The sequence below is a fragment of the Lathamus discolor genome, chromosome 1 (genome assembly GCF_037157495.1).
Source record: "Lathamus discolor isolate bLatDis1 chromosome 1, bLatDis1.hap1, whole genome shotgun sequence".
Taxonomy (NCBI): Eukaryota; Metazoa; Chordata; class Aves; order Psittaciformes; family Psittacidae; genus Lathamus; species Lathamus discolor.
The window spans coordinates 80,412,036-80,438,404 of NC_088884.1; the positions used below are offsets into that span (position 1 = coordinate 80,412,036).

Sequence of the window (26,369 nt, forward strand, 5' to 3'; positions counted from 1 at the left end):
CTCACTAACATTGCTTGGCATATTCACCTTATCTATGGCATGGAATAGCAAAATAGCCCCCCTGGGTTCCACCATCCCAGTCTTAATTTTGTCATAAGGTGGTAATCAGGCCCAATTTCCAAACTTGTTTCTCAGTTTTGAACAGCTTGTGCTTTGGAAATGGAGACCCAGACACTTTCAGTTTCAGCTCAACCCCTGGAAATCCTTGAATACAAGGAGAAGAAAAGTGGAGTGCAAACAAAGCAACAAAAAAGAGACAAAAGGAAAGAAAGATGCCAGAAGCAGGATGCAGAAGGTGGAGTGGAAGCGATTGAGTGGGACAAAGAGGGGCGGGGACAGCAACATCTCAGTTTTCATCCACCAGGAAATAATCAAAGATTTCTAAACATTTAGACAAGGTCTTTTGATGCTTGTCAGAGGTTTGTCTTCTCTAAATTGTTATTAGCTCGTTAGCTGGTTAAGTCAGCCAAGTCAGTGTGCCAAGCTCCTATCCCTAGAGGCTTCATCACTCCAATTAGTCAACAAACCGCTTAATGTCTGTGAAAATATAAAATCAAATCAGGTTGTCATTGTCCTAAAATGAGTACTTAGAAACTAGAAGATCTCAAATCTTCAAATACCTTTATCCTATGTCTTTCTCAGTTTTTCCCAGTTGTGAAATGGAAGCAGTTTCACTTTTGCCCGTGTGGTATGATTTACATTTTAATTTCATTCATTACTGTCTGTGAAGTCTATTGCAAGCCTTGGATGGAGGCTGTGTTTCTTTAAGCTAGTAGTACAGCTGCTTTGAAGACTTCTCTGATCTATGGAAGCCAGTATGTTCAGTGGCCGAAGCCAAATTCTCAACAAATGCCAACTCTTTCTCTAGTGCTCGTAACAACCAAACTTCAGCATTGCTCCAGAGACATAAGGAGTTCAGCAATCCACTAATCCCCAAACTTCTCTAAGTCCAGGATTAATTACAAATATGCTCAGCAAAGCTCATAGATTTCTGCTACAGGGGCTCTGTGGACCCAAAGCAAAAGAGATCAAAAGAAGACTAAACATTCACAAGGTCATGTTTCCAAATGCCCTTCAGAGGCAGATGGCATTGAGGAAGACAGACTTCTCTGACAAATATCACCATCCCAGATGAGAATTGGTCAGAATTGTAATGCTTGAGAGTCTTCTCAGAGAGGGAAAATTCCTTCTGCTGAATTTGGCCTCTACAATGTGGTCTTAGAAAATCATGATATTGCACCATAAGAACAGAAAAACTGTCTCCATTCCAGTGCAATTGCAATGATGTTTCTAAACTGATCAGCCCTGATTCAGGAGAAGCCCGAATTCTGTTTCCCCTAAGAGAACTATTGTGCTTCTTTTCCAAATTATGATATATGGAGGCATTCCTGAAAATCCTAAACAACTAACAGATTTATTGCGTTGATCTGCATTAACTGCGTGGTGTCAAAGACATTTTGTAAGGCTTTTCACTCATGAATGCAGAAGCACAGTCCCCTGTTCCAGTCTTTCTGTCCGAAACCAATAGCCATCTCCCTTCTTCATGAGATAAACCTGCTGGATCTTGCGGCCAACAGGCATCTGTTAGAGCCTCAGGAATACAAAAGCTAGGGCTGGAAGATACGATGGGAGGCCATTTAGTCATTCTGCCCCACAGGAGGGTTTAATCTCTCATGTTTTAATCCCTGTAACTTCCCAGGCAGCATACACTGGCACATTGCTATGACCAATACTAGCATCCCAAGGAAAGGTTTCCTTAATGTCTCTCGTAAATCTTCTTTGTGCCAGTATAAAGCCATTGCTTCCTGCCATATCCAAAGTGAATGCAGGCACCTCTCTGCAGCAGTCTATAGGCTTGTCTTGCCTTTTCTATGCTGACCAGCCTCACAACAATCTTTCCTCTCAGGTCGTTCTTCAGAAGATCCTCTTTGTTCTCTCCAGCCCCACTCTAGTCATTCCATGTATTCCTTCATTCACAGAATTTCCACAGAACTTTCACCCCTGCTGTGTATAGCAGAAGGATTTTTTTCCTGCGTCTTGTGGTTTGCACATTTGTTTACACATCCCAGCATGTTTGCTTTTTTTTGTTTTGCAATAGCATGACATTGAGTCATATTCAGTCTGTGATTGACTATAACCCCGGGAGACTTTTCTGGAGATCTAAAGCACTAAGGTGGTGAGACAAACTTATCCCTGGCAATCTTGTCTTTTCAGTCAGCGCTAGATGACTTGTGGGATAATTTAGCCCTGCTAGTTTCACATCTGGCAAGTTATGTGAGAGATTTCAATGTCAGTTCCTTTTGCTTAAACCATGACACTATGCAACAGCTCAACTAAACATAATACAGTACAGTAAATCTAACAGCATCAGTTCTTGGTAATTGGACTTTTCATAAAGGGAATGATTGCAGAAAGGAAGCTAAGTAAAATTAAAATCTCCCTTAATTATTTAATTTTATGGTCTTTGCCATAGGCCAGTGGATTCATACTCCTCCTTGCTTATTTTTCTCATCTTCTTGTGAAGACAAATTGAGTTTGAAACAAAGCAGAGTGAGACAGCATAGGAGAGTGAAACAGAGGACATACAAGTGACAGACGTGACTGGAAGATAAGTTGTGGAAAATAGCTGTGGAGTCACGCTCAGGGGCTTGAGACAAATCCTTGTGATGTGCTGCCTTCCTAATATTATTCTCCATCTTCATGAGTCCTGGTGGATCATATAAGGATGGAATGGTTTGCTCTTTTTTTCTTCTTTTTATTTTCCTCTTAAAAACTTTGGAAAATTTCGGTTCAGACTGATTGATTAAAATGGGAAGATTTCAGCAAAAGTTTGTGAAGATTAAATCACAAAGTCCTTTTCCATCTGTAAAATATCCTATAAAAAAATTCTAGGTTGCTGTGTTTGCTCTTGCAGTCTTTCAAGGGACCAGAATAAACTGGACTAAGCAGTGCTTTTTACCTGCAAAATTTGTTTTCCTTCCATCTACTTGTTACTAACGCTACCAAAGATAGTCAAACAGAATCAAAGAGTAATATCAAAATTATTTTTCACTATTTTTGTTCCTTTTTACACCCTTTTTGCTGTTCTGTAAATAATAACAGCAGCTTATTCCATTTAATTGTAGTTTTTAATCACTTCCACCACTGAGCTCAAACATTAGCACAACAGTGCCTTAGCACAGTTCGTAGACAATTAAAACAAAACAGTAAAATCCCCCAAATATACACAATTTGATTTAGTGTTACTATAGGAGAATATATCTGGTATTAGTGGGCCAAAGCTTATTGTACTTACTCAAGTTTTACTCAGTTCTTTCTCATGCAGACTTTCTAGAAGTTGGTGGAAATTATGACCAAATAGGGACTTCATTTAAACTCTAAAATCTGATCCATAAGAGTTATTTTGAGTGTTTGCAAAATCTGTATTTTTACCCTTTTTTTTTTTTTTAAGTGTGTCTAAGGTTCTTATACAATGTATTTTAAAAGCTTTATCTGCAATACCATACTGTTCATTTAAGTTATTACTTTTTGCAATGTTAAATACATAGGTTGATGTGATGTTTCTGAATTTAATGTGGTAGACTTCAGTTAAACACGGTAATCATTGTATGTTTGACTGGGAGACGACAATAGGATAGGCAAATAATTACCTTAAAATGGCATCCAGGAGTTCATCCAGCTCCTGCCACTTCTGCACTGGCAGCAATGATACTAGGCATGACCCAAAATGTACAGAAAACAGAGTGGTTGGAATGGAGAGGTAAAAAGCCAGAAAATGTCATGGGATGACACTGAGCAGAGTCTGTGAGGCTATGAGGAGTATGTACTGAGCACAAGAAAACACTTATTCCCCACCAAAGTTCAAGTACAGACATCAGCTGTCTTTTATTTCTGTGGTGTGAGCTGGGACTTGGCCAGCAGCAAGACAGAAGTGATGGGTTTAGTGTGTTACAGATCAGTCAGAACAACTAGTCAGGATGAAGAACTTGGAAGATATCCAGTGCAGCAGCCTATAACATTAATAGCATTAAAAATAATTTTCAGGCAGATCAATATGAATCCTGTTTGTTTAGAGCCTGAGGGTGATTGAAGGAAGAGGGAGCCTTGGGAACAGCGTAAGTGAAAACACAAAGTGTGTAACATCTTATTTTCATCAAGTGAACGCAAAATCTTTGAAATCCAAGTCCATTTGGCACAACGCTTGCCAGCCCCGAGCGATAGACTGTCTGACGTAGGGGAAATCTGGCTGAGTTCTTAGAGATCGTTTCACCGGGAGTGACCTCCTGAGCAACAGACGTCATAAGGATTTGCCTGTAACTGATGAAAGGGAATTCTGGTTGTGGGTGGGATTTAGATATTTATTTTGTATTTCAGACAGGCCAGCCGAAACCTCATTTTCCTTTTAGATGAAGATCCCACAGCCTGCAATACTTGCAGGAGACAAAGCCGCCCCTGAAGCCTGGGAATGTAGGAGTATGCCTTTTTGCAAACTAGCCAGAACCTAATCAAGCTGAGTTAAACTAAAGTGCATTATAGAATCTGAATAAAATTTCTGACCTTTTGCTGTCCAGAGTCTAGTATTTTTCTTTGTTTTTATTTTATCTACATGAGAATAAATTCCATCTGAAGGGTTTGTCATAGTAAGACAGAACATAGTAAAATATTGGCTGCATAGCTCACTATAACTTTTTACAGATTTTTCACTTGCAAAAAGTGGCATGGATGCAATGTTCATTCCTTATTAATGCCTGAATTTCATCAGAAAACATTTTCCTTGGTTTTAATGAATTAAATGCATTAGCATGCATTAACTCATTTCAGAGCTGTTTCTCTTCTTTCTACTTTCCCTCCTGCCGGTATGCCAGTCAGGCTGGTGGAAATTTAGGTGTTGTCTGGGAAATTCCAATATTTTGAAACTTGGTTTTGTTTAATATTAGAACGAAATGTTTGAAGCATTCTGTATGTAAGATTCCCCCCCTCCATTGTCCCTAAAGGAAAATTCCCTGAAAGTTTCAGCGCAGAAATAACAGAGCATTATGTTTAAACATTTTTATTGAGCAGAAATGTGTAACATTCCCAGATCCATGTGTTTGGCTCACTTGAAGGAAATCCAAACATTTTGTTATGATGTGACCTTGCATTATTCTGCACCCTCCCAAGCACTGCTGTGGGTTTGTGAAGGTGATATAGCATCCCGCGGGGCGAGGTTACACCAGCTTAACACCTAACTGAATGGAAGGTAGTGGCATTGGCTAGATTTTTAGTTTGCTCCTTTATACCTGCAATACACACAGAGGAGGATGAAATGCATGCTTGTCTTACAAGAAATGAGAATACATGCCCCAGTTTGATGGGGGTGGAGGCGAGAGTCCAAATCCTTGCCTCTGGGTCTACTTCAACATATTTCAGTAGCCACTGCAGTGGTGGTTGGCAAAATGGGTGGTGGGAGTTGATCAAGAGACAGAAGAACTGGCAAAGAATATCAGTAATTTGGGTTTTTTGGTTAGCCTAAATTGGCAAAACCTGCTAAAAACTAAAGCACTTCTTTTGCTTCTCCTTGCACAGAAGAAATCTTGCTACTCTGCAGAGCTGCAACCTTGTGAGCTTTATCTGTTTAAAATGAAGTCCATTTCTATTCTCTGGGTACTGCCCAGGTCACAGTCATGTTTTTAATTACCAATTAGACTTCCATTAAGGAAATAAAATGAGTCTTATGTGCTGGTTGCCAAAGGTCCTTATAGCTGCCTCACTGCATGTGCCCTGTCCGTTCAAGCAGCAAGCAAGCAAACAGAAACTTACTTAGGGGTAGTAAACAAAAACTGAAAACCTTTGCCCCACAAAAAAAATAAAGCTAGAGGCTGAGATGGAGAAGCTGCAAGGACTTTTCATTTTTTATTGCCTTCAGTTGTGTTTTTCCTGTCTGCCATGAGCAGTGTGAACAGAATGTTAAATATGCCTTTAAGTTACTCATGGAAGGAAAAGGTCACAAATACTTACACACTCCATCTCTTTCTCTCGTACGCACATGTGTAAACTGTGTGTGTTTGTATGAATGTCCACAGTGGGACCCCAACCCTAGAAGATTGAACTGTGGGACCCATTTATTTGCTTAGCAATTTCAAGAGGAAGAGGTTATAAATAGTAATAAATTCCATTTATTTATAAAGCATTCCCTGTCAGGCATCACTGCACTGCACAAACAATTATGAAAAAATTGTAGTAGATTAAAAACATAAATTAGAGCATCATAAAATGCACAAGAGTGATTGGATTAAAGTGCATTTGACAGAAATGTTTTAAAAGTGAGATTTTGATGAGCTCTTCTGGATGGTCAGAGAAAAGTCAGTGCTCAGTGGCCTATTAAAACAAAGATTCAGGGCCAGATTTCTGCAGGGGGTCTCTGGTGGCTCTCTAGTTCTTGTCTCAGAAGTTGAGAGTAATTCACATAGGATCTAAATTGTGCTGGATGTGGCTATGGTTGCTTGAAGAACCCGTGTTTGCTGATATCTGATCCCATAGTAGTTGCCCAAATACTTCTTTCTTTGGCTGTTCTCATCTTTCCTGCTAGCCCTGTTCTCTTCTATAAGATATGGCCTATGTTGGGAGCTTGCACGAGAGAGGCAGTGCCTCTCAGCTCAGTATGTGGTGGTGTCTCCTTCAAATTGGTGTTCCCCCTGCAAGGCAATTTAGGGAAGGTTTCTAATTCTGTGAAGTTATAAAGAGGATGAAGAGAAATGGGGAATTCAGTCTGTAGGCAATTACTGACTTACCCAGTAAGCGGGTAATACTTTCTATGTTAAAATTAGTAGGAAAATTCTCCCTGAATTAACTATATGTTAGTCTAACCTGGCATGCCCTAGAATTACTCCAAACTTTGTTGCAACAGATAATTTTTTTTAATATAATCTAAAAGAAAAAGCTTTCTGATAGAAAAGATGCTTCATTAAATTAAGGGTATGGAATGCAACTCCTCCACACCCCCTATCCATGAGGGGATTGTAAAAGCCCTTGGCACACAGAAAGTCTTGTTATGAGTATATTTCCACAGGATCTCACTATCCACATTTTGAGTTCTGTTGGAAATACAGTCCTTCACTTTGGCAGCAGTCAGACACTTGGGATTCACCTTTGTTAAGCTTTTCTACCACTGGTTTTGAAATAATATACTGAAAGCTCTGGTTGTGTAACAAGGATCAGATTAAAATGATACAATGAGAAGAACTCCAGACTTGTGACTTGAGGAACCATCTTGATAATAACTAGAACAGTTATTGCTGAGGTCATGTAGCTTTTTTTCCAAAAGTAAGCATGCTTGTTTATCGTGCTATAGATGATGCACTGTAAAGACCTTTTAGAAACTGCCCTAATGAGTCAATATTTAATTAAACAGTTTCTTTAGAATTCTTCATGCTAAAGTAGGATATATATTTAGTGTTCTGCCTGGCAACAAAATGCTTAATGTTTAGCACACTAGCATGGTCTTGAGCACAGAAAGGTTAGGTTATGCTGGAGGAGATTGGTTTTTAATATTAATAAAAATGACAAGTATTAATAAAATGGAGCACTGAAGTGTTTTATAGCTAGTAGATTACGTACATGATCAAGTCCAAACACCTGCACATGGTCAGTAGCCCATTTCTAACTCATTTGTGTCATTCTGGGAGTTGGATGAGACAAGATATGCCTTGTGATGATCTGTTAGATATAGCTGTCATACTAGGGCTGCTCTGATTTACATGGATACTTTTGGTACCCAGTCCTTAGTCAGAGGTTGGTAGGTGGACAATTAACTCGGTGTTTCAAATGGCTGTGTTAATCTTGGGAGAAGACACTAGACTGCCTCACTATCTCTGAAACTACATAAAAGAAGCGAGTAAAAGTTTTCTCCTGGGCGTGAATTTAATTCCTAGGCATGGTAACAACACCTAGCCAGCTTTTAATTTCTATCCAGAGATCCTAAATGAGGCTGTCTTAGTCATAAAGCTTATGTTGTCTTCCCTAATGTTGCTTCCTCCTAGAAGGGTAGTCTCTTGTTGGTCTGATCAGAATGTAAAGTGACAGTTCATTTCAGTTTAATCAGAGTAGTGGACCAAAACAGAAGAAAATAGGGTACAAAATTCTCTGCCTCTTCAGAGCTGTTCAGTTTGGAATGTTCGTACATGGCTGTTTGGATGGTTTCAGTTCTTGGTCACACCAAAGACAAACCAAGCCCATAAGGAACATATTCTTTGTATTTAATTCATATATAGGCAAGATCTGATTGTTCTATTCAGTCCAAAAAAAAAAAAAAGAATCTTGAGCAACAGCACCCAAGAGATTTCTGCTACTTCTAGCCAAAATCCGTAAAGAAAAAACTTAAATAGGTTAGACATTATATAACCAGTATCAGAGTCCAAATTTTGAGTCCAAATGGATGCATAATCCTTTATATAAATCCAGAAAGGTGCATGCTTGACCATCTCTATTGTGGATAATAAGGCATCCCACTGGAAAGCACTGTGTGGAAAGGAAATAGAAAGTTTGTTAGATTATTCTGAGGGCTGGAGTTGTATGTAGAATGATAAAATATGCATATTGTCTCAGAAAAAATACAGGTTGAAAGGGAGGGACTTCTGTGGATTGTCTAGTCCAAACTTCAACTCAAAACATGGCTGGTGTTCAAAATTAAATCAAATTACTCAGAATGTTCACTAATATAAAGGTTTCAAAGTAATACTTCTCTCACAGTATGGTCCAAATGATAATGGCATGTCAACCCCTTCTGAAGTGCAGGATTCCCAATAGTTGCATTATTCTGCATAGCTGGAGCCTGTTTCTTCACCTAATATTAGTAAAACAAATGTAGTGGAATGATGGTAAATCAGAACAGTGATGCCATTCATCATCTTTATTTGGGTTTGAGTGGGTAAGGAACATATGGTTTACTGAAGGGGAAAATGTATTTGTACAAGGTACCTAGCACAGGGGATGGACCTCTTTGTATCTTGGCTTTGTATTACAATTGAACACTGTCTGACGCAAAACGTCATTCCACTGAACTCAAGTTCAACTTGATCCTTGCCAAAGTGAAAAAAAATAAGGAGCTTACACTAGATCCTGCAAAAGGTCTATGCATGAAGTATTCATTGATTTGCTAAGAAACTCTTGAATGTAAGTCATATATTAGGTCTGTAATCATTCAAAACTGTTAAAGTCCTCTCTTCTGTTCATTTCAGTGGAAGGTCTCTAAATGCATTGTGGGCATGTTATGAACTATCATAAGGTACTTAAGGCTGGCTTGCACTGTATTCCTGTTTTATAATTGCTTATTTCAGATTAGCAAGACTTCTGTCTTTGATTTAGTCTTCTAGCCTTGGACACCTTTAAATTAAGCTGCATATGAGAGTATCTGTCAGTTACAGGTATTAGTTAAAAGGTGGTATTTCTGCAGTGCTTGGTGTGAATTTAACTCTGCTAATTGTAATGCCTGATATTATACAGACACTGCCTTTGGTTGGAGTGGAGAGAAGGTAATGCTGATGACATTTGGAAGTCTAACCCTTTGGAAGCTGTTTGGACTGCTGTTTACCAACACAGTGGGTTATGTTTAGTTAAATGCTGTTCACCCACTTCCTTCTTTGGCTTGTTTTATCCTTTCCAAGTCAAAGCGGTTTGTGTTTGTCGTGGTTTAAACCCAACCACAAAAGCTCGTTCACTCCCTACCCACCTTCTTGCCCTCCCCTTGCTCCTGGAGGGACGGAGAGGAGAATCAAAAAGAATGCAACTCCCACGGGTTGAGATAAGAACACTTTAGTAACTAAGGTATCACACAAATCACTACTGCTACCACCAATACTAGTAATGATAAAAGAAAAAACAAGAGGAAAGAATACAACACCTCAACACCAGCTGACCAATAACTTGCCCTACTCCCCCCAGCCGAGCACCAACCTATACCTCTTCCAACCCTGCAGTCCCCAGCCCTTCCGGGTTCTCTCCCTGTTACATCCTGGGCATGACGTGCTGTGGTATGGAATACCTCTTTGGTCAGTTTGGGTCAGGTGTCCTGTCTCTGCTTCCTCCTGGCTTCCCCTCCTCCCTAGCAGAGCATGAGGCTCAGAAAGTCCTTGGCCAGACCAAACATTTGAGCAGCAACGAAAAACATCGGCGTTATCAGCACTGTTCCCAGGCCAAAAAAATGAAAACATAGCGCTGCACTAGCTACTAAGAAGGAGAAAAATGACTGCTACTGCTGAACCCAGGACAGTGTTATTTTGCTCAATTTTGGGGACTATTCTTTTGGGGTAATAGGTAGAAGAAGGGGTCCTGTCTTTTTAGAACCAACAGTAACAGCCAAAGGAGTTATGTTTAGCAGTATGCTATCTTATCATCCCTTTCTATCTATCAAATAAATAGATATGGCTGCTTGCTTGTTCAATGGCAGTAATTTTAAGGGAAAGAAACAAAAAATAATCTAGGTATGTTCTTTCCTTTAAGTTTTATTCCCTAATGTGTTTGTGTACTATTTTCACACATATTTAGCTGAAAATGTCTCTTGAGTAACTGAATACATTCAGAAGGAACCTACTCTCAACAAACCTGTCTTAAAATCTGCTTTATTGAGCTGATCCCTTAAGTGCATACATGTGGCTCTTCCTCACTGAAGGTCAAAGATATTAATACTAACATGAACCTCCAGGTCAGCAAATTCACACAGTGAGGATATCCATATCTCTGATGTGATGATAACTTGTAATCCAAAAACATGGAGCCTTTTTTCATAATGTCTCTAGGCCATCTTTCCCAGCGCTGTAGTTTAGTCTCCTTACTGCCCATCAGAAAAGATAATTTTCCCTACTAGGAAAAAGTCTGAGTGCCTCCACTCTGACTTGTATCTTTCAGAGCCTATTTTATTTATGCAGCTAATGCCAAAACATCCTATATGACAGAAACTCTTGAAATACTGATGTTTTCCTTGGACTACTGAGTATTTGCATTACTGAATAAATGTATTCGATTATGTTTAAGGAAGCACTAGGGAATAATAATGCAGACACTGACATAACATTGACTAAGGTCAAACAGGCAGGTTTGTAATGATTCTAGCTGTGCAGGGCTTGCAGCGCCTTACTTCAAATGTATAAGCTCTAGTTTTTAAAACTTGGTTTGTTACAAGCTGAGCAGAGCGCAAGCAGAGACAGACAGCAAAGTCTTGATTTTTAGATTGTAAACTCTTCATACTGGGGTGTATGGGCTACTAGGGCACCAGAATGTCATTTGAGCCTTGTGTAACTCTTACAAAGTAAATGTTACAACCAAGCAGTGTCTCTGGGTGGATGGGATTTGAAGAGCTAGAGTCAAGATACAGTGAATCATCCTGAGGACCATTTCTCAGAAACAGCACTGGGCTACTCACTCCTCTGCTGACACAAGAAAAGCCTCACAGCACCCTATAGTAATTTCCTTAGATTTCCTGTTTTCAGACTCCTTTTATGAACCTAAGATGTTATTCAATAGTTTAAAAATTATAAACAAAAACAAACTGATGACATCTTTGGAAGGCACATGGGATTAGAGGGGTTTTGTACTTAATACAGTAATCCTCTTTTGGAAGTATATCTTAGAGCCTTAACAGTAAGTTAATGTTTGTTTCTTTGTTAAGAGTAAGATGATATACAGTTTGTTTCTTGGCAATGCTAAGTGCTGGCTAATCTGTTAGCTAGGGTAACTGATGCTTATGTCCTATGTCGATGAAAAATGAAACAAACTCAGAAAAACAATGGTAGAGCAAGTCCCAGAACATCTGTGTATGCTCCAGAGACTAACCAGTTTTTTAAGACTTTTGTCCTTCTTCGTCTTCCACTCATATCTTTTTTGTTTGAGGGGTTTTGTCTGATTTTTTTAAAACATTTCAACACTATTGCCCAAGCAGGAAGCTCTTGCTTTGTAATTCCACAGTCTTCACTGTGCTTCATGTGTGTCAGCCCCATCAGCATGGTTCCCATTTTTGAGACACACGTTAAAAAATACTGTTTCATCTTTCTTACAGCTCCATAACAAGTTCCCTCTCTTTTGATGCTGTGGTTTGGATTTGTCTTTCAAGGGGTGATGCTGTTGCTATCTCTTTTCCCTCCCACAGAGGTAGTGGGCAGCTCTCTGTCAGCAGGGAGCTCTCTCAGACAAAAAATGCCAATATTTTTAAAGCTTGGTTTCCTTTAAAACGGCACCAAACTGGCTTCTTAGAGGAATAGCTTTACAGATGCTTTGCAGTGCTATGTCTTAGAATTATAGAATAGTTAGGGTTAGAAAGGACCTTAAGATCGTCTAGTTTCAACCCCCCTGCCATGGGCAGGGAGGGACACCTCACACTAAACCATGCCACCCAAGGCTCTGTCCAGCCTGGCCTTGAACACTGACAGGGATGGAGCACTCACAACTTCCTTGGGCAACCCATTCCAGTGCCTCACCACCCTAACAGGAAAGAATTTATTTCTTCCTTATATCCAACATAAACTTCACAGAATCACAGAATAGTTAGGGTTGGAGCGGACCTTAAGATCATCTAGTTCCATCTATGTCCCTTGGGAGCTTGAAACACTGGGGCCCTGTCTGCCTAAACTGTGAGAACAAAGCTTCAGATTAGCAGCCAGAATTGCAGGTGCCCATTTAACAGAGGAAATTTAATAAGTCTGTGGCTGCTGAGGGCAACAGGTCCTCCTCTTATTTCTAACCTGAGGTAGCGGGTGGTTGAGTCATTTCTGTGAGTTCATCTGGCAAGGGTGACATCAGAACTGGGACTTTAATCCAGGTTTTATCCAGAACCTAGTTATGCTATGTCATTACTGAGTTATGCTGTGTTCATAAAAGCCCTTGAGTTTTATAGTATAAGGAGAAAAGGGAACAGAATTAATTAGTAGGCTTTTCAAATTCTTCTTGAGTCTAAGCAGGAGTAGCTTTCTGAAATGGCCTGGGAGTAGCTACACTCTTTAATCTCGGCAGCATTTTTCCTTCAGTTTTAGATCCTGAAATCATTAATTTAAGTGCAGAGGATCATAAAATCTCTCTCCTGTGCTCAGCATTCTGTATCCTGTGTTCATTTCAGAGGCTTTTATAGAGTTTTACTTTTTATGGATCTTTCCACTTTAACCAGAGCATTTAAGGAATTTATTCAAACAGCTTGTAGTTGTGTATGTAGACATGTGTATATCTTTGCATAGGTGTATATATATGCATGTGTGTGTAATATTTTGGCATATTATTACCTCAATAGCATGGTTCAACAAACAGCTTTATTACAATAACAAAACAGGAGTCTGTAGTCCCATAGGTGTCTTTAGAAGCAAAAAGTTATGAGGCTCCTAAACCCAACCAAATGGAACCTGTTAGTGTTTGAAATACCGGCTGTTCTGTGGAGTAATAAATATTAAAAATATTAAAAAAAAAAAAAAAAAAAAAGTTGTTCCAGAATTTTCTCAAGTATTTACTTTCTTGGACCCTCGATAATGTTAGAGTAGGTATTTTGACAAAATTCATGCAGTGGAAAGCTCTTCTGGCCAGGTAGGCCTGCACAACACTGCAGCCCCAGAAGAAGCACAGAGCCAGAGCTGGTAGCAGTATTTGTCCAAGGGTGCCCAGAGGTCAAGGGCAATGTCCATTGTTAAATTACTAGGCACAGGATCAGTTTTAGGGCTTCCTCTTCAATTCTTCTGCCAATCTGCTTCAAGTTGGACCTGGAGTTATTAACCGAGGGGGTGGTCTCTTCAACATCCCCTTGTTATCAGTGTCTGCTATGACTGCCAGGAAAGGTTTTAAGGGAAGGCTGATTTTTAGTGCCTACAGCATTTCACCATGAGCCTGTGTCTGTGTTTACAGAGTGGGATGCCAGGTGAATTGAGCACACAGGGCAGCCTCAACGGCAGTCTGAATGAGAGAGTGGTCTCAGACCGACTGTGGCACTTTTGCAGGAGGGAAAGAAGGCTTGCCCACAACTGTGGAAAGCCCTTGGTTGAAATAGGGAAAGAAACCCATTAATGGGCTGGGTTGCAGCAAGAGAAATCTTCATTTCCATCCTAAAAGTTGTTCATTCATCCCTAGGGAAGCCATGCCCATCCCAGGCACAGCACTCCCTACTCCCATCCTCAACGCAGGGCACGCTCTTCCTTCCCAGAACCCATTTTCACTTTCCTCATCCTCTAAACAGGCTTTACCTTGTCTTTTCAGAGGTAGGGCGTTGCCTCCCAGGCAGAGCTGCCGTAGACTATCTATATGGGATGGTATCTGGCCTTGCACTATACTGGTAGAGGCATGTGCTGTACAAAGGTGCAGGGCAATCAGAAAGACACTGCATAGACTTCCCATCATACAGTCATTCTGTGGTTTGTTTTGGGTCTTTTTTAAAGAGGTTTCATGGCAGCTTGTCTTACTTTGCAAATGTATGCATAGATCTTGGTTGTTTGGGTCTGCTTGACTACAATTTGTACATTAAGTAGTACCCATTCAGTTGTCAGCAGCAGTTGAGTGAGAAGGGCAGCAGGTTCATCCATTCTAGGAGTGTGCAGGGCATTATGGAGTTCTTTTCTGTGGCCAAGACCATGTCTGGACTTCTGGTTGTTAGCACTTAATGTGCCAATTCCTGTGATAAATAAAATAATGCACTCACTGTCTGTAAAGCTAGGGAAATAGGAGTTGCTACTATTGTATATTGTTGTTTTCTTCTCTGAGTTCAAGGGGAAGGAAATCTTAGTGTGCTGACCTGTCTCCATCTGCGACAATGATGGACAAGTTCTGTGTTGTGGGCACATTCTAAAGGTTTATGACAAATAGATAACTACACAATTATACTTTTTCTTTTTTAGGTATTCCCTGCACTAAGTACTGGGGAATGTTGCAGTTATTGTGAAAGCATTGTCTGAGGGGAAAACAGCAATATTTTAAAGCACGAACATGTGCCTGCTACTGTCAGATAGAATTTCTCAGTTATGTAAAATAGCCTGTCAGTGTAAACATGCAGACAAACTAGAAATTGCCTTTTTTGATCCATGGTTTGCTAGTGAGTTGTTAATTACCTGGACCTGAAAGGAAGATGCTCAAACGGGCAGCTGTGTAATGATGGAATGGGTGTTTTGTAATCCTGCACACTGTGTATTGCTATATAGTATGAAAGCGTCATACATTCATTGAACTGGACAGAAGAAAAGGGCAATTGCAGTTTGGAGTTGAAAGGAAAAATATAGTAGTAACCTGACTGTCTTTCTGCATATGCTGTAAAATATGTCCAGAAATGCCTAGGATGTTTTCATTTGTATTTAACTCTGATTTTTAGCTCTTTAATGTGAACTTTTATTCACTTTGTAGTTTAACCTTGTTAGGGACCTTGCATCCTTTTGCTGTCATCTAGGTTTCATGTACTTGTTTCCCACTCAGCTTGCCACGCAGCACTTTGGTAGTGATTACCTAATACTGCAGTTTCCCTCCTACTTAGGTAGAAGTCTCTACTGTTTCTGCATCACTGCTATTCTTATTCTACAGTGGGGAATAAGAGAAACCCCAGAGATTAGGGATGGTGAGCCTGTGTACTGGCTCCAAAAACCTGTTTGCTTGTCCTGAATCAGACTGTACTGTCACTGGAAGTAATTTTGTTTGGATATGCTTAATTGCAGCCTGCATTTCACAGGGACATGTACATTTCTCATGAAATGAATAAAAGCCCCTAACATTAGTCATCCTGATCTGTAAATCATTTACTACTAATATTCAGCCTACCTATTCCCTAGCAACAGAAAAGGGAATCCCAAAGAAGGCACAATATGACACATGCATCAATCTCAGGTGGGCTCCTTTATTTCTATCCATCTCTCTAAACAGTATTGCATCCAGCTATGTTTCCTCTCCAGAGGCAGAAAAGGACTGGATGCAGTTCATTCTGATAGCTGGTCGTATTTGGCAACATACTCTGTAGAGAGCTGAGTGCTAGAACATGCCTGTTGACTTTCTCCCCATCTCCATTACACAGGCCTGTGCAGTGGTCAGTCCCTGCCCAAGGCGAGGGCAGCAAATTTCAGAGCCTAACCAAGATTTACTGCCACTGTCCTGTCAGACTGGCTGCAGACAATGAAAGTGTAGGGAGAAAAGCTGTCTGGCAAGCCATGCATGTTAGGTGTACCCAAGTGGTAAGTCAGTGAGTTGGAGGCTGCATGGGCGGACTGTCACAGAAGAAAATGTCCTTATCCATGGTTTGTCACTCACACTAACCATTGTCTCTCTGTTCTCTTATCTTCCACAGGAACGAGTGGAGTATCTCTTTCTCATAATTTTTACAGTGGAAGCATTTTTAAAAGTAATAGCATACGGACTTCTCTTTCACCCCAACGCTTACCTCCGCAATGGCTGGAATTTACTAGATTTTATAATTGTGGTAGTAGGGTGAGTACCGACATTTTTGTCACTGAATGCGCTGACACATGGGGATCCTGTCAACCTTTGGGAGCATGAGGGTGGATGAATGTTTGGCATGCTATGTAGGGGTTAGAGGTTGCTGCTGTACCTTATGTTCCTCCTATCACTGCCATTTTAATGGTTTGCAAGACATGGAAATTAAATTGCTTTTTGGGAACAGGGATAAAGAGAGGAAGCAGTGCAAGGCTGTCCAACTGGAAGAAACTCCCTTTGTTTGTAAACCTGTATGAATATTTAAAAATAACATCTAGGTTGGCTCCTCTAAGATTAGAGTTGGATACCAAAGGAATTCTGCCATCATGTGAACTTTTACTGATGTTTCTCATTCTCTTACAAACAAAAACAAGTTCTTCAGTTCAAATGCATTGTTCTGCTGGTGATTTCAGCACTTTGATTTTGACCCCTTTAATGTTTTAACATTTTAAAAGTCTAATTTTACTAACTGCCACTTTGAGCTGCAGCTTTTCTAATCCCCTTATATTTCTCTACATGTTTTTTCAAGCTTGGCATTTAATTTATTTGAATAAAAGCAAAGTAAAACACCTTCTTTTTCTACCTAAAGGTAGGAGATAAGCAAGGGATTTGAATTGTGGCTGTTGAAGGGAAGAGGTGAAGGATAAACTACCCCTGAAGACAAAGAGAACAAGTATATCTTTGCCTGAGTAATTTGTCCCATCCTCCCACCACTCCATTGTTAAAGAATTTCATCGCCCACAAAAACTTTAATTATTTTCACCTCTTTACCAAGGAAACCCTGCATCAGCTCCTAGGGAAAATGTCAAAAGGGACACTTTCAGTCATCAAAGCCCCCTCTTAATTCCTGCCCTGCACCAAAGTCCATCTAGCTTCTTGACCAATTTTGTGGTGGACCCCCAAAATTACGTCAGCAAACTGATGTATGCTACCCGATCCCTCCCACTTTCTGTCATTACAGGGAAAAGTGAGTGGAAAGAGAATTCCCAGTGAGGGGGAGGGAGACAAGCTGGAGCCTATTCTTAGTCTCAAGACCTCACTGCCTCCACATGAGCATAATGCTTCTCCTTACGGCAGGGCTCCTTTGTTCCTATCTGCAGCCAGAGGATCCCACAGCAAATTAGTAATTGGAAATTGGAAAATCCCCTGCCATTGATGTCCAATTCCATAGCTGGTTCTGCCTTTGAATGCCCTCAGATATATCACCTGCTTGGGAATTGCTGCTTACATTTAGGAAAGATTGGAGAACAAAAGTCCTGTGAATGTGATTATTCCCTTTTCATTTTTATGAGAAAGAGACTTTTTAAAGAGAGGGCACATTACCTCTTCTTCTTCCATTGGAATGTGAAAGAGCAGGGCTCCAGAAATCATAAGGCAGCATTATATCTAGTTGAAGTACAGTCCTTTCAATTTTCCAACCAGGGTGGTTAATCAGCAAGATGATATTCAGACTGAAATTAATTCCCTTGCCAATGACAGAAGCTGCAGCTCTTAGCTCTTCTATCTGCTCTTGCCTCCAGCAGCTCTCAGTCGCTAGATGGGGAACGAAAAATGTAACTCGGGAGGGATTACACGTGTATAATAAACATGGCCAAGACCCCAAGGTCTCTGTTAAATAGTAACAATCTCAAGTGACAGATTCCACTTCAAGGCCAGATGGGTTCCTTTGATGTTTATCTGTTTAAACTCACTTGTACAGTACCACAGCCTAGGCTGGTGTGCTGCTTTTTCTCTCCACAACCCCTCTGCAAAATCTATGTGGTGATACCATCTGTTCCTGTTCTGCCCTGTCTTCTTTTCCATGGGGCTGTCTGAAATCCCCTAATGACATTATGTTTAAATTTCAGTGTATTTGAATATTTTTTCCAGGGAGGAAGTCCCATAGAAAAGGTTTAAAATAAATTTGAAAGAGAGAGAAAGGGAGGAGCAACAAAGCAAGTGCTGGTAACATTTCCATGTGGTGCCTTTTTCTGCCCATTGATGGAGCTATTTGAGAAAGCTGAGTAATTTAGACACTGCTGTAGCACTGGGTAAGGGATTTCTTTGGCATGTGGGGCAAAGGATGATGTGCAACTCATACTGGAAGCTTCGAGTCCCAAAACTACCATGGTAATTGCCATTTGTGCTTGTTCTGCCTTAGGAATCATGTTCATTTTCAGTGATTGTCTTTGCTACAGAAAAATTGGAAAGGCAAGGTGGGAAGTACTTCTTCAAGTTGAAAGTTAAAGGATCAAAAAAAGACATGTTTTAGATCCTTTGTTTATCTCTAAACCCATCTAGTACACACTGATTACCAGACATATCGTGAAGAGATAATACATTACAGCTGGCTTCCTTTATGTTAAAGTACAGAAGTCAATAGAGTAAGAGGATAATGGACATGTGTAAGACCAAGCATAAATTCTAGAGGGAAGTCTTGGTTTCCATAAAATGTTTTTATAACAGCGTGCCTCTATACTTACTTTCCCCTGCCTTCTGGAGACAGGTCTCTTGGTATCCAAAGGGATTTTATCATCAGTGGTTCTAGCAAAGCCACAGGAATACACAGCAGCAGCAGAGGGAAGCACTGAACACAACAGCTATGTTTTCTGGAGAAAGGATGCACTTTAGACCTGTAAGCTTGTAACAGCTTATCATTCTTGTGGTGTGGGAGATCTGCTTATTCATCAGCTAAGTCATTTAAAGCTTGATTCTAGCTTATCTTTAAATAGCCTATGACACTGCTATAGCAGCACCATTAAATGTTGCTTTGAAGAAAAATGTCTGTGTGAGGGTATCAATCAGAGGCTCTGTGGATAAGAACATTATTAGTTACGAGCAGAGATCACACCCCTAAGCTGCCTAATGAGGCACAACCCACAAACACTAATGGTTAGTCAAATTGTTTCCTGCTTCCTCCAGTTTTACCGTTCCTCTTTTGGAAAACATTAAAACTTTCAGATATAACATTGATGTCCTTGAGTATTAGGCTGTTGGAGGAAATTTCTCTCGAGAGAAGCCTAACTTGACAATGTTGTTCTAGAAGAATATCTGTCTTTCCTGGCAGTACTGTGGTTTGTCTGCCAAGCACAATCATTCCACAAGGACCCTCCAAGCTTCTGCCAGAAAGACAGGTATCGCAGTTTGAAAGGAAGTCTTACTGGGATGATAAGTAGTGAAGGTACTTGAAAAAGATCTGAAATTCAGAGCAGACTGGAAGATGTGGTCATGGTATATGTCTTTCTATGAAAAGTTTCTAAAGGGCAGACCCAAACATTTTCACACTCAAATCGCAGGTGAACTGTAAACACTGTGAGGGGAAGAAACCCCCACCTTTTTTATTACTATTTCGTTATACCTATGAGGATTCTTTCAGCTGTGTTTTTCTGCTGGCTTTTTGTCTTAGAATATCAGTCCCTCTGTTTTCTTTTTATATTCTGGAGGCCTTTGACAAGTTCTTTTATGTTATAAAAATCAGTATGCCCTGCCCACAGAGGAAGAGATGAAGAGCAGCTTACAGCCTTATCATGCTGCTGCTGGGGTCATCTAGCAAAGCAAAAATCTTCTTGATATTTCAGATGTCAAAAGAGAAACAGAAAAAATAGAAGTGAGAAAAACAGTGAAACTTGCTTTATACTTCACAAGTAAATGAGAAAGAAAAAAAAAGTGGAGTGTGTCCATACGTGCATATGTGTGAAAGAAATTTAATTTCTTCTTTATGGTTCATGTCTGGCAGATGAATTTAATTTAGGAGTAGTCATGTCACAAGTGAAGTTCAGAAATCAAGACGCTGTTAACTGTGCTTCATCACTGGAAAGTACTATGTCGAACGAAAATGGGGCATGAATTTAGGCTGGCAGAAAGTAGTTAGGTGGAAGGAAATAAGATCGATTTCTGTTTTCCTTTTTTTTTTAATAATGGTGAGATTTTCAGTGGCTACAAGAGGTTAGCTCTCTTGCATTTTTATATTGTCCAAACTTTGGTTTGTCTGTCGGCACAGTGTTCTCTCACACTGTGCTTGGAACATGCATTTCGGCTAACTCATCTACTGAGCAGAAACTGAAAGAACCACGTCACTCCATCATGCCTACTGTAAGCTTTTCCCAGAGGTTTTCATCAAGGAGCAGGTTTTGCCATGTAAATATAGGGTTGAAAGACTGAACTCACGTTTTATATTAGTAGCTTAACATCCCTCCAGCTCTTTTAGGTTTGGAAAACAATCAGCTGAAAAACTTAAGTCTATAAAGGTCATAGAAATAACAAATTGTACATGGGTTGTGGAGTTTTTTCCTAATAGAATATAATGGAAGGGGGGACCATCAGAAGCTTTACCTTTCTTCTGTGTGTTATCATTGGTGCTATTTCTGAACAGGTTTTAACTCGTCCCCTGGATCATGATGAGTTACAGCAAAAAAGCATGTGATAGCTGTAGCCTGTGAGTCATCGATATCAGCCCATGGTCTAACTCAGGAGGTGGTAGGGACAATGAAGTAGGATTGGCAAGGTGTACTATAAATTTGAAGAGTGGAGTAGTGATTCAGTAGGCCAGACAGAGAACAGTGTAGACCCCAGTACAAAAGGGAGAGAGAGTGAAATAAGTGAGAGAAATAAAAAGTTATACTGCATTAGTAAAAATCAGGATTAGTACAAGGGGAGACTAAGCCTGGAGTAAATGCATTAAAGGAGGATTAGCTGCAGTAATACAATTCAAGTTTAAATGTAGGTTTTTAAATGAGAAGCAGCAGGAATTACTGTGAATTACTCCTGAAGTACAGTAGTCAGATGACTGTGGGTACCTCAAGACAGCACATTTAGCATACAGTCAATTCTGGAGCACACAAACAGGGCCAGCTGGCCTGCAGGGGAGCTGCATTAATCTGGGAAGGTATGTTCCAGCTCCAGTGGAGTGAGCTGTCCTACTGGTTGCATTTCTGCTTCTGAAATAATTTAGGACATGTATAGCTTTTCTTAGGATATAGAATTCTAGGGCAGCCCATGGTTTGCTCATTGAATGAGTGACAGAAGAAATGTCCTTGGTGCCAGCTGTCAAGAGCCGGCATTTGGCCAGATATGGGGCCAGTGATAATGGAGACCAGGATAATGAGCCCTCAGACTTGCACAACTGCTGACTCAGAGGTCCTTGAGGTTTCTTGTCTTCAGCCTTGCAACAGAGCTGAAAAACAGCATAAGAAAGCTTTTGCAGTGAATTCTTTTGCCTCCAGAGGATCCCAGGAGACTGGGACTGTTGTATAGGTATGTCACTCATCATCTAGCATGGGAATTCTGTTGACTAGAAAGATATAAATGTTTGAATAGGAAATAGAGCACATTTCTAGAGCTTAATCACTAGCTTTCTGAAAATACATTAGGCCAAATTTGACCTACAGTGTTTCTATTATGAAGACCAGCAGAAAATTGCAACTGTATAATTTGTGTACACAGCTCAAGAAATACATACATTCAAATAATTTATGTTCTTTTCATCAGCCCTTGTTTATCTCTCACTGTGATATCTGTAGTCAACGCAGTATTTCTCATAGGCTCTGTTTTTGTCTTCTCTGCATCCTGCTTCTCAGTCTGCAACACCTACAAACTCAGCATCCAACCTCCCCACACACAGTTTTTCCCACGCTTGTTACCTAGTTGTTAAATCTTTCTGCAGTGCTTGAAGTTGAGGCTTTGAATAGATCCAGTTAGGAGTTCCTCAGTCACAGCTGACAAGTTTTATAAGACTCTTTGTATGAAATTAAAAAAACCTTACCAACTCCTTAAGAAACTGATTTTGCATTTTCACTGCCCTAATCCACACTACTGTGTGGATTTAGTGCTAGGGAAAAGTGTTGGCTTAGATGCTTCAGTAGAGGAATCCTCCTTTTTCTATCCACAGCAATCTCCCTATGTTTGCGGTCGGCCCTATTGGTAAGGTTTAGTTGGAGACAGCAGGCACTGGAGCTTCTTGCGAAGCAATCAGGCAGCTCAGCCCCTGCTTGCAGTTTGGGGGCTCTGTCTGCTATATGCCGGTCAGGGTGTACAGACAAGATCCTGACAGAGGCACTGCAGACTGCAAAGTCTGAGAGAGAAATCGGCCAGCGCTGAATCGAGGCCACCTTACCCAGCCTGTTTCTGGCATCCTAGGCAGCTTCTTTCAAGTTACCTGTGGTATCTCCATGGCACGCTATGGGCCAAAGGGCCATTGCCACTCCCAAGCAGAGTGGAAAAAAGCATTTTTTACTGGAACAGCTTTTAACCTCTACTGAATTTGGCTGCATTCATGTTGATTACTTCAAGGCTGAAAGCAATGTCATTAGCAAATTCATGAGGAATCCGTCCTCCCCCAAAGGTACTAATGTTTTACCAGAAAAATGGAAACTGCTTCCTGAAAGCTAATTTATTATATCAAATCCTTATTAACATACAGGGTGAGCCTTCAGCTCTTTAACAGAAGAACATATTCTTTTCTGCTTTGCACTGCCTTTTCAAATGTGTTCTGAGTGAGACATCTTCTCCTTAAAGCAGCTACTCCTACTAGCCAAGATTAAATATTGAGGGGTGTAATAAAATATTCTAATAATAAGACTCCTACAGTTTGGCACTTTCACTAGCCAATGGATCAAGGGATTTACAAATGGATACACAAACACATAATCCGAGCATACTCCCTTATCTATTTGCACCTTGAAGGATCATAGAATCATAGTATAGTTAGGGTTGGAAAGGACCTCAAGATCATCTGGTTCCAAACCCCCTGCCACGGACAGGGACACCTCACGCTAAACCATCTCACCCAAGGCTTCATCCAGCCTGGCCTTGAACACCACCATGGATGGAGTATTCACAACCTCCCTGGGCAACCCATTCCAGTGTCTCACCACCCTAACAGGAAAGAACAACTTCTTTATATCCAATCTAAACTTCCCCTGTTTAAGTTTGAACCCGTTACCCCTTGTCCTGTCACTACAGTCCCTGACGAAGAGTCCCTCCCCAGCAGCCCTATAGGCCCCCTTCAGGTACTGGAAGGCTGCTATGAGGTCCCCACGCAGCCTTCTCTTCTCCAGGCTGAACAGCCCCAACTTCCTCAGCCTGTCTTCATACGGGAGGTGCTCCAGTCCCCTGATCATCCTTGTGGCCCTCCTCTGGACTTGTTCCAGCAGTTCCATGTCCTTTTTATGTTGAGGACACCAGAACTGCACACAAGACTCCAGGTGAGGTCTCACAAGAGCAGAGTAGAGGGGCAGGATCACCTCCTTCGACCTGCTGGTCACGCTCCTTTTGATGCAGCCCAGGATACGGTTGGCTTTCTGGGCTGTGAGTGCACACTGAAGCCAGCTCATGTTCATTTTCTCATTGCCCAACACCCCCAAGTCCTTCTCTGCAGGGCTGCTCTGAATCTCTTCTTTGCCCAGTCTGTAGCTGTGCCTGGGATTGCTCCGACCCAGGTGTAGGACCTTGCACTTGTCATGGTTGAACTTCATAAGGTTGGCATCAGCCCACCTCACAAGCGTGTCAAGGTCCCTCTGGATGGCATATCCTCCAGCGTATCAACAGAACCACACAGCTTGGTGTCATCGGCAAACTTGCTGAGGGTGCACTCAGTCCCACTGTCCATGTCAGCGATGAAGATGTTAAACAAGACCGGTCCCAACATCGATCCCTGAGGGACGCCACTCGTTACCGGTCTCCAGTCTTAATCTTAAATCCTCGTGAAATGAGTGGCAGACAACTAACGATTGGGTTAATTATGGAGATTTTTTTTTTTTTTTGCTCAGAGGGGATTGTTGGTTAATAAAGTTGTACTTTCTTATCTGCTCAATTCCCACTGAGTATGTCCAGACTGATAAAGACAGCATGGAGCTTGCCTTCAAAATCTGACCCATGTGCTCTGCTTTTGGGGACCCTTCAGCACAAGGCATTGCCAGAGTGGTCATTTTGAAGCGCCTGGCATAACCCAGCACCCAGGGCAGGGAGTGCATCTCCATGTGCCACCAGGCAGGCTGGTTGCTGTGGTAGTCTATAGCTGGCTGCAAGGAGCCATTAGGCTGAAGGAGGATCATGTCATGTTTATGTCTGCTCCAGAAACAAGTGTTTTGTAAGTGGTATAGACATTACCATTAGGCTACTGCAGATGGGAAGAGTCTGTCTCTCCTCCACCATATGTGAATGTCGACTGAGATGTGTGACACTCTTCACAGGTCTGTGAGATAGTTTGGGTGATATGATGATGATGATCTCTGTTCCTGTTTAGTCCAAGCCTTGCTGTCTGCCTACGGATTGTTTCCTCTTTCTTTTTGCAGGCTTTTTAGTGCAATTTTAGAACAAGCAACCAAAGCAGATGGGGGGAATTCAATAGGAGGAAAAGGTGCCGGATTTGATGTTAAAGCACTGCGGGCTTTCCGAGTATTACGTCCATTACGGCTCGTGTCTGGAGTTCCTAGTAAGTAGCATCATTAGTTTTCTTTTATGTACGTGTGCGTTGTGGCATGGGGCAGGAGTAGTTTGTGTAACAATTTTGAAGGTGGAGCTTGCTGCAGATTACTTTTTGGTGTGTGTGGAGACCTATTTTCAAATTAATGTGTTCATAATGAATGTGATACTAATCCAATGACCAAACAAGAGCTGAATAGGAATGGAAGTTTTGTGGTATATCAATCTGATTGTGCAACTTTTTTGAACAATGAAAGTGGGAGATCCAAGATTTTTGTGATTACAAGCAAAGATCCTTTAAATAACTGTGAAGTCACAGGGCATTGTTGGCATTATAAGTACTTGACCTAGATGGAAATGCTGTATGGCCATTTGTGTTGGGTTTGGAGGGAGAAGAGCTTTTTCATTAAAATTGCATTTTCTTCTTCGCATATGATGTTCTGATGAGGAGCACTGGGAACAATTTAGAACCAACAGGACATAGGGCAATGGCACAGTCATGTTCTCTGTTAGTCTTATTTGCTTAAATTATTTGTAATGCCTCTGAGAAAGTCCTCAAGCAGCTTTTTATAGTCCAACATCAATTTTCTTATTTATAATGAAGATATGAGTAACTGGAAGTCTGGTAATTCTGTTGTGGAGGTGGAACATGAACTTCACAATGCGATAGGATTTTATCATTTTGCTTGAGAGTTTGTTATAGAGAGTTTGTTATTATATCGGCCTTTTGAAGAGATGGTTAGTTGAAAGCTGTCATTGATTTCCATGTTTATAGCAATGAGAGATGTGGTTAGCAGGAAAGGAGTTAATCTTTTCCAGAATAGCTGTGGAGAGAGCTTTGTTTATTTGGGGAGTTTCCTTGTGTGATGTCTTAAAGTACCTCTAACCTTAGTCATTTGAAAACCTTGAGTCAAGTTACCATAAACTCTGTGAGATCAGTTTAAAAATCATGATTTATTTATTAGGTAAAAGAAGTGTGAGGTTCTTTTTCTTTTGCTTGTTTTCTGACCCACTAGGTTATATTAGAGCCATGTTTGCAGGCTTTTCTCTGCACCCATAAAGGGTCAAAACTTTTTAAATGAAAGGTGAGAATCTCTGTGGGAGGAGGTGAAGCACTGATAGAAGCAAAAAATACTGAGGCAATTGACAGCATTACTATTTGGTCTCACAAAGAGCCATGCTTGGTAACCAGTCTGCAGTGCCTCAGCTTGTGGCCAGCTTGGGGTTATTTGGACATCAGTGAGTGAGTAGAAAATATTGAACAGTAAATGCTGTCTATTAAGCAGCTGAGGACCTTTCCTTCTGATACAGAACTAACATCCAGTATTCATGCCACCTCTGTTAGGCATTACTGCAGTGTGTTGTTTCATGTAAGTAATTGTGTATCATGTAATACCTTCAATCTGTGCAGGAGGCAGCTCTGCTTTTGGACAGAATTGTCTCATGACAATTTTGGCTTTCTTTGCATTTTGTCTGTGGTCTTCAGCCTACAGTGGCATCCACTTAAGGTTTTGTTGCTCTTTCCTAGTCCTTCTCTAAGTCTTTCGACACTTCATAGTTAC

The 26,369-nt window shown here is 40.8% G+C and overlaps 1 protein-coding gene across 1 annotated transcript in view; it reads left to right on the top strand.

Annotated features, from left to right (window-relative positions):
* CACNA1C (calcium voltage-gated channel subunit alpha1 C) overlaps nt 1-26,369 on the top strand; it is a 489,049-nt gene that overhangs the window by 269,766 nt on the left and 192,914 nt on the right. The window contains exons 4-5 of the mRNA XM_065682645.1: nt 16,262-16,401; nt 24,678-24,817. Coding sequence (XP_065538717.1) covers nt 16,262-16,401; nt 24,678-24,817 — 280 coding nt within the window. The remainder of the gene's footprint in view (nt 1-16,261; nt 16,402-24,677; nt 24,818-26,369) is intronic.